The sequence below is a fragment of the Babylonia areolata genome, chromosome 4 (genome assembly GCF_041734735.1).
Source record: "Babylonia areolata isolate BAREFJ2019XMU chromosome 4, ASM4173473v1, whole genome shotgun sequence".
Classification (NCBI taxonomy): Eukaryota; Metazoa; Mollusca; class Gastropoda; order Neogastropoda; family Buccinidae; genus Babylonia; species Babylonia areolata.
Window position 1 is genome coordinate 42105461 of NC_134879.1, and position 8097 is coordinate 42113557.

Genomic DNA, 8097 nt, shown 5'->3' on the forward strand with positions numbered 1-8097 from the left:
AGCGACAGATGCTCACACAGACACCGACACACACACACACACACACACACACACACACACACACACACACACACACACACACACACACACACACACACACACACACACACAGAGAGAGAGAGAGAGAGAGAGAGAGAGAGAGAGAGAGAACAACAACGAAAAACAAAAAAAACAAATCTCTCACACGGCGCAACGCATACATCAACCTCCCCCCTCGCCCCTCCTCCACACACACACACACACACACACACACACACACACACACTCACACACACACACTGACCTGTAGAAGAAAGACACTGCGGCAGAGTTGGGCGGGGGCGAGCTGGCACAGGACGGGGCCGGGGAGGCGCCCCTCGGGGGATGCGCACCCCCATAGCCCCCCAGGGCGTGGTGGGGGGTGGCTGGGGGCGAGGACGGCAGACTGCACGAGCCCAGGGCGTGAGGGTGGTGGGGGTGAGGGTAGGGGTGGTTAGCCGGGTGGTAGGGGTGGGCGTACATCCCTCCCGCACCTGGTAGCGGTGGTCTTCCTTGAGGGAGGTGGTGGTGGTGGTGGGAGTAAGGGAAAGCGGTGGTGTTGTTGTTGGTGGTGGTGGTGGTGGACGGATGGGGTTGGGGGTGGGGGCGGGTGGGGGTGTTGGCGTGACTGCCCGGGTGCTCTCCCCCTACTCCTGCTGGTGCCTGGCCGTCGGCACTGCCTGGACCTCCTCCTCCACCTCGGGCCGTCAGCATCTGTTGGGACACACACACACACACACGCGCGCAAAAAGATCAATATTCATGAACCAATCGATCAATCAGTGATCGAACAAAAGAGAAAGGAATAAAGCGCGATCAATCAGTGATTAAGCAAAATGGAAACGGGATATCATTATGACAGGAAGCGCAGAGTACAGCCTTGGCACGCAGTCCCAAATCAAAATGGACCTCCATAGCAACATCGTCATCCTTCTCCTCCTTCATCATCATCAATATCAAAACAAAACAGTCTCAAAGACTGTGGCCTTTCATGCCCCCGCTCTCATGGTGACCTTAGTTTCGATACCCCTCCACTTCCCAGCTTGGGGTGAGTCCTGTCAATGTCTTCAGTGTCGGCAGATTCATGGGGGGGATGTTGTTGGAGGGACGTGGTGGCGGTCTCCACTCTGGGAGGAACGCTCACTCAGTCTGGCTCCGCGACTAATCCACTATTGTCGTTAGTAAGGGGCTTCGTAGGTGGTGTCATAAGTACGTTAAATCAGAACAAGCACCTACTGAACACCACCGAAGTGACTCAGCAGCAGTGCAAGATCTGCTCAGGTGTGTGTGGCCTCCTGGCGAACTAACATCGATGGTTCCCTGCGGACTGCCGACGCTGGAGCTATGACGGACGAACCTGGGTGTGGCCGTGCATGGGGGGGATCTAAATGAGCGGCGTGGGAGTAATGCCACTAAAACGGTGCAGATGATGGGGCAGAAAAAAAAGAGGAAAAGGAATCAATCCACCAATCAATCAATCAATCAGTCCAGCAGGTTTCAGCTTCTGTTTCATGTCATGGAGGTGTCAGAGCATGTCAATACAGATTCATGTACGCTACACCAGATCTGTTGGAGGGGAGGGGGCCGAAGGGGAGGGAGAGACAGAGAGAGAGACAGAGAGAGAGACAGAGAGAGAGAGAGACAGACAGACAGACAGAAAGACAGAGAGAGACAGAGAGAGATGAATAGTAAATCCAAGTCCAGATGTCTTCGCTTTCCATGCAGACTTGGTATAATTCTAACTTAAAAAAAAAACACCCACAACTCATCTGAATGCCATATACAAATAGATAGCGAACTGTTTTACAATGGATTCATTTGTAATTATGTCCAAAGGAGAGAGAGAGACAGACAGACAGACACAGAGAGAGATGCCTCGTTTAACTCGTCCACGGACTATTCACATTTCACATTTTCTGCCGCGTGAAAAAAAAAAAAAGAAAGAAAGAAAGAAAGAAACCATGAAACAATTCAGACAAAGTTTAATATAAGTAGCTTACTGATGTTCGTAAGGATTACAAAAAGTTATCATACAACAAAGAATCTGTTACAGTTATTCAAGTTGAAGCCACACCTTCCCCGTCCTCCACCTCTCTCTGTCTCTGTCCCTCTCTGTCTCCATGTGTGTGTGTGTGTGTGTGGGTGTGGGTGTGGGTGTGTGTGTCTCTATCTCTCTCTCTGTGGGGAGATCTACTGGCATCGGATTCGAAGGAAACTTAACTTCCAAGAAGGTCATTCCAAAAGATGTTTAAAGCTCGTTTTCCCTTATTTTCTCTATATCTAGTTGTTGTTGTTGTTTCTAATCGTAATATTCACTTTTCCCTAGACTTTTTATCGAGTCTCCACAGACGGAACAGCTCAATTGTCGCTCTTGTTTTTCACAGTTGTCTAGTTCAAACTGTTGAATTTAATCAGCTCTCCCTCCCTCCCTCTGTCTCTCTGTGTGTATGTATATCTCTTTCTACCCCCCCCTTCTTCCCCCCTCCTCTGAAATCTCACACCGACGCAAACACATACACTCTCTCTCACTCTCTCTATCACCCCACCCACATCTCTTATAGAAACATATTAATACTTTTCGCACACACACACACACATATATTGGAGCAGTCACATACTAACACACACACACACACACACACACACACACACACACACACACACACACACACACACACACACACACACACACACACACACACACAGAGTATATTTTTGCATTGTTGACCTAAAATCAGAATGTTTTATTTACCGTTTTTATACTGGCATTCGATTTTCTTTTGGGGGCAGAAGGTGGTGTGGAGATATACATAGCATAATTCATCAACCTAGAATTCCCAGTTAATTTTACTTGCAGATGAGTTGCCCCGGTTCGCATACTGGTTTCTACAAAACGCCCCCCCCCCCCCCCTCGCTAAACGGAAACGTCAAACAGAATAAACTGCAGCCACACACACACACACACACACACACACACACACACACACACACACACACAAGGGTTGTGACCGAGGGGGCGTATGGTACCACCGAGCGCTGATCCTCTGAATGCAAAGCACTTTAAGGTCATTACTCGATCGCTAGCCTTCTGTATGTAAATCACTTGGGGTCATCACTTGACAGCGATAGTCCTCTCTATGCAAATCGCTTCGAGGTCATCATCACTTTGATCGCTGGTCATCTGCATGTATATATATGCAAATCACCTGAGGTCATCGGGGTGCAGCAAAAGTCATGCGGGGGTCGGAACAGACAAGCACGGTCAATGGCAGGGAAGAGGCGGGGAGGAGGGAGGAACGAATAACGATTAGTGTTAGGTTACCCCCCGAAAACGGAGTACGGCTGCCTACATGACGGGAGGGGGGGCGGGGGGGGGGGGGGGGTAAAAACGGTCATACACGTAAAAGCCCACTCGTGTACAATCGAGTGAACGTGGTGGGAGTTGCAGCCCACGAACGGAGAAGAAGAAGAAGGAAGTGGAGGAGGAGGAGGAGGAGAAGAACAAGAAGAACAAGAACAAGAAGTGTTAGATCAAAGGTGAAGAGTCCCTGCCAGCCTTTTACAACCATCGGAGCAGCGGCTTCATATTCACAAAGTGTAGGGCTCGGGATATTAGTAGGGCCTGGGCCCAACCCTCTCCTTCCGACACCTTTAATCAGTCTTCCCCCATTCGATCCCTTACCCATTATTCACACCTGGGTGGACTGAGGAACATCGGAGTCCAGTGTCTTTCCCCACCAAAAGGACACAGCCAAACCATGCTGCTCGAAACGGAACCTCGAACTGTGTAGTAAAGCTCTGGATCAGGCAGCCACAAGATACTAATTATTATTATAACCGACTCGCCGAATCTGCCGCGTGCAGTGAGTGAGCGGTGGTGCCTTGCTGGCTGTGGGATTCCTGACAGAAGTTTGAAACCTTCGTCGGAGCAGTCACAAACCTCCGAGGAGGGCGGAGGTGGGCGGGGGGGTGGGGGGGGGGGATACACGGAACGGTGGCGGAATGGACGGACTTGAGGGGAGGGAGGGGGGGGGGAGTTCGGGGGTTTGTGGGGGGGTGGGGGGGGCAGGGGGGGGAGAGGGTGTCCAGCGAGAGCAACAGCTCATTCGCTGCGCTAACGACGAGGACCCCTCATTTAGCAAGGACTGGAACGAGTGTTGAATCGCTCATTGATATGGGGGGGCTATTAGTGTCTTGGCAGCTACCGTCCACTCTTGACAAACTAAACACTCCCACCCCTCACACCGCCCCGCCCCCCCCCACCCCCCTTTTCCTCCACCGCCTTATCGCCCCCTTGTGTCTTAAAGGGAGACCATCTTGTTGCAATTAAAACACCGTTAATGGAAAGTCGGGAGGGAGGGAGGGGGAAGATCAGTATAGAGAGGAGAAGAGAGAGAGAGAGACAGATACAGACAGAGACACAGACAGATAGAGAGAGGTAGAGGCAGAGAGAGTTGGGAAAACAGAGACAGAGGCAGACAGAGAGGGAAAGAGAGAGAGAGAGACAGAGACAGAGACAGAGACAGATGTAGATAGACAGACAGGCAGACAGACAGAAACCCAAAGGCTTGCCACAGGCGACCACTAAGGAACGATAACCGGCTCGCAACACACGGGACAACTGTTGCCTCCCCTGGCTGTGTTATCAGTGCGCATGACTTGACAGCCCTGTCCACGCTTTTTGAGCGTTGGTTGATCATCGGCGGGTCAACGCCAAACAACAGTTTGATGATTGAAACGGCGAGAGTGCAATCGCTATTTTTTTTTCCACAAGATTTAACACACGCACGCACGCACGCAAGCACACACACACACACACACACACACACACACACACACACTCCCCCATGCCCCCACACAAAACAAAAACAAAAAATGCAACAACAAAAAATACGCACTGGGGTATTCACTTGACAAGTTTATGAGTCACACACGCACACACACACACACACACACACACACACACACATGAGAGAGAGAGAGAGAGAGAGAGAGAGAGAGAGAGAGAGATGCCTGGCTCTCACAAGGGATGATTATTGTGGGCCTGTTGCACGCTTCATTTGGTCTTCGCGTGCCTTGTTGTGTTCCGTGAAGCGAAGAGACAAGAGAGGCTTTGCAACCACCCCTCGCTACCGTTTAAAAACACATTTGCTGCTGCTGATCGTTCTGTTGCACACACACACACACACACACACACACACACACACACACACACACACACACACACACACACACACACACGCAAAAAAAAAAAAAAACAAAAAAACCCACCAGCACAAACACAAGTCTCTTTGATTCAGAATGAAAGCATACACCACCTTGTATGGAAATAAATCATCATCGCAAAATACATCGTTTCATAAACTTTTTTTTCTTGTAATACAGTTCTCGTCCTGCTTGTCATATATTGTCATAATACAATAACAAGAAAAAAATTCTTAGGCTGATGTTTTTTTTTGTTTTTTTTTGTTTTTGTTTTTTTTCTCCTAAGTGTTTCACGCTCTCACACTACGATAAACTCAGCCTGTGGTTGATGTCAAAAGTCACTGTCATAATTTTATAACAAAAAATGAACAGACTGGGTGTGAACAAATTCGGGATAGGCTGTATGGTAGTGAATCATCTCAAATACTTATTCGCTTCTTCTTCTTCTTCTTCTTCTTCTTCTTCTTCTTCTTCTTCTTCTCATTATCATCATCATCATCATCATCATCCTCATCATCATTATTCAGCTTCTTCTTCTTGTTCTTCTTCTTCTCATCATCATCTACACTATCATTATTCAGCAGACACAAGGCATTATCTAGAAAGCCACACAGCTGGCCGACAATAATCGCTTTGGCCTCGGAGCCAGACTGGGTGAAGCGTCTTATGTGAAGCTCTTAATTCTCTGTGGCCTGGACACACACACACACACACACACACACACACACACACACACACACACACACACACACACACACACGAATAACCGTACAATCAGAAACTGGGTTTTAAACATAATCCACATGGTTGACTAGAATTTGCTTCTTTTTCTAATGAGTTTAGGAAGAAAGGGGAAGAGAGATAGACAGATAGATATAGAGACAGACAGAGAGAGAGAGGTGGGGGGAGAGAGTGTGTGTGTAATACAGAAGTAGAGAGAGAGAGAGAGAGAGAGAGAGAGAGAGAGAGAGAGAGAGAGAGAGAGAGAGAGAGAAAGACAGACACACATTCGGTGAGACACAGACTGGTTGCAACAGACAGACACAGAGACATAGAAACAGACAGACAGACAGACAGCCAGACACACGCACACACACGCACACAAGCACTTTACATGAAGAAAACCTCCCCCGTCCCATCCCCCACAACCCCCCCCCCCCCCCCCACCACCACCCCACCCCACTTCTCCTCAAACACCACCTCCTCAAGACCTGTAGGCTATCCAAGATCCCATACCCCCCACCCCCACCCCCCAATCCTCCCGACTTACCCCTCCCTCCCCAATCCGCCCCCCCTCCCCCGACCTCCCCCCTAACACACACACAAGAAGGTGGAAACATCTAATCCCATTTAGCGGCCAGCGGCCCTGGGCGCCTGATACACAAGTGCCGCCTTAATCACGTTACCGTTTGCGTCTCCCCCCACCCGCCCCCCGCCCGCCCCCCAACCCACCACCAACCTCACGATATGTGCCACGACCCCTAGAGCCTAGCCTCCTAGACGCACAGACAGACAGACAGACAGATAGACCAGGAAGAGAGAGAGAGAGAGAGAGAGAGAGAGAGAGAGAGAGAGACAGAGAGAGAGAGAGAGAGAGAGAGAGAGAGCCCCCTCGCCTCTCAAAGCCAGCAACGCAAATCTTGTTGGCATATTTTACCTTGAGGAGAGAATTGTAAGGAGCAGGAAGAAGAAATAGAAGGAGAAAAAGGCGGAGGAGGAGGAGGAGGAGCAGAAGAAGAAGAAGAAGAAGAAGAAGAGGAAGAAACTTTCTACTCATGATTTGACATACAAGAACAGGAAGAAGAAGGAGGAGGAGCAGCAGAAGAAGATGATAATAATGATGATGATGATGAAAAGGAGGAGGAGAATAAGGAGAAGAAAAAGAAAAGAAGAAGAAGGAGAAGGAGGAGGAGGAGAAGAACAAGAACAAGAAGAAGAAGAAGAAGAAGAAGAAGAAGAAGAAGAATAGGATGAGGAGGAGAAGGGGAAAAGAAGTAGGAGAAGGAGAAGAATAAGAAAAGGAAAAGGAAGAGGAGGAGGAGAAGAAGAAGAAGAAGAAGAAGAAGAAGAAGAAAAGGAGGAGGAGGAAGAAGAAGAGGAGGAGGAGGAGGAGAAGGAGGAGGAGGAGGAGTGGGAAGTTTTCAACCAGACACTACTGGCATTGCCCTTGAATGGTTTGGCGGATGTAGTGGGGGGAGGTATTGGTGCCAGCAGTGGAGACGGGGGAAGAGGGGGGGGGGAACAGGGGGGCGAGGGTAGAGGAGTGGAGAGAGAGTGACGGTGGTGGTTTGGGGAGGGGGGGGGGATAATCGTTGGTGTAGCAGGAATCCATTAAAGTTCCTCGGGGTACGATTATAAACGTCTGTTGACTTTGAAGATTTGTTTTTCTTTTTGAAGTCGTAGATTTGGTTCGAGGCTCTCATTTCTCTCCCCCGCCCCCCACCCCCACCCCCCCGCCTGCCCCTCTCCCCCTCCACCCCACCCCGGCCCCCCGGCCACCCAAATTTCCTCAGGTGTTCCGCAGAGAGAACGTGGTGTTGGGTTGGGACGTGTGGGGGGGGGGGGCGGGGGAGGGGGGGGGGGTTAGTGGGGAGGGGGGGAGGAGGACAAACATGTGGAGTGATGGCCCAGTGGTAACACGTCCGCATAGGAAGCGAGAGAATCTAAACACACTGGTTCGAATCCCACCACAGTCGACAGTATTTTCTCGGCTCCCCCTCCCCCTCCTCCCTCCTCCACTAGACCTTGTAGTGGTGGTCTGGACGCTATAGTCATTCGGATAAGACGCTAATCCGAGGTCCCATGTGCAGCATGCATTCAGCGCACGTAAAAGAACCCACGGAAAAAAACACACAAAAAAAAAAAGGAAAAAAA

General features: G+C 50.0%; 1 protein-coding gene across 1 annotated transcript in view; it reads right to left on the reverse strand.

The window, feature by feature from the left end:
- The window catches only part of LOC143281188 (uncharacterized), a 446958-nt gene that overhangs the window by 327814 nt on the left and 111047 nt on the right, over positions 1-8097 (reverse strand). The window contains exon 7 of the mRNA XM_076586227.1: positions 284-732. Within this exon, the coding sequence (XP_076442342.1) occupies positions 284-732 (449 nt within the window). The remainder of the gene's footprint in view (positions 1-283; positions 733-8097) is intronic.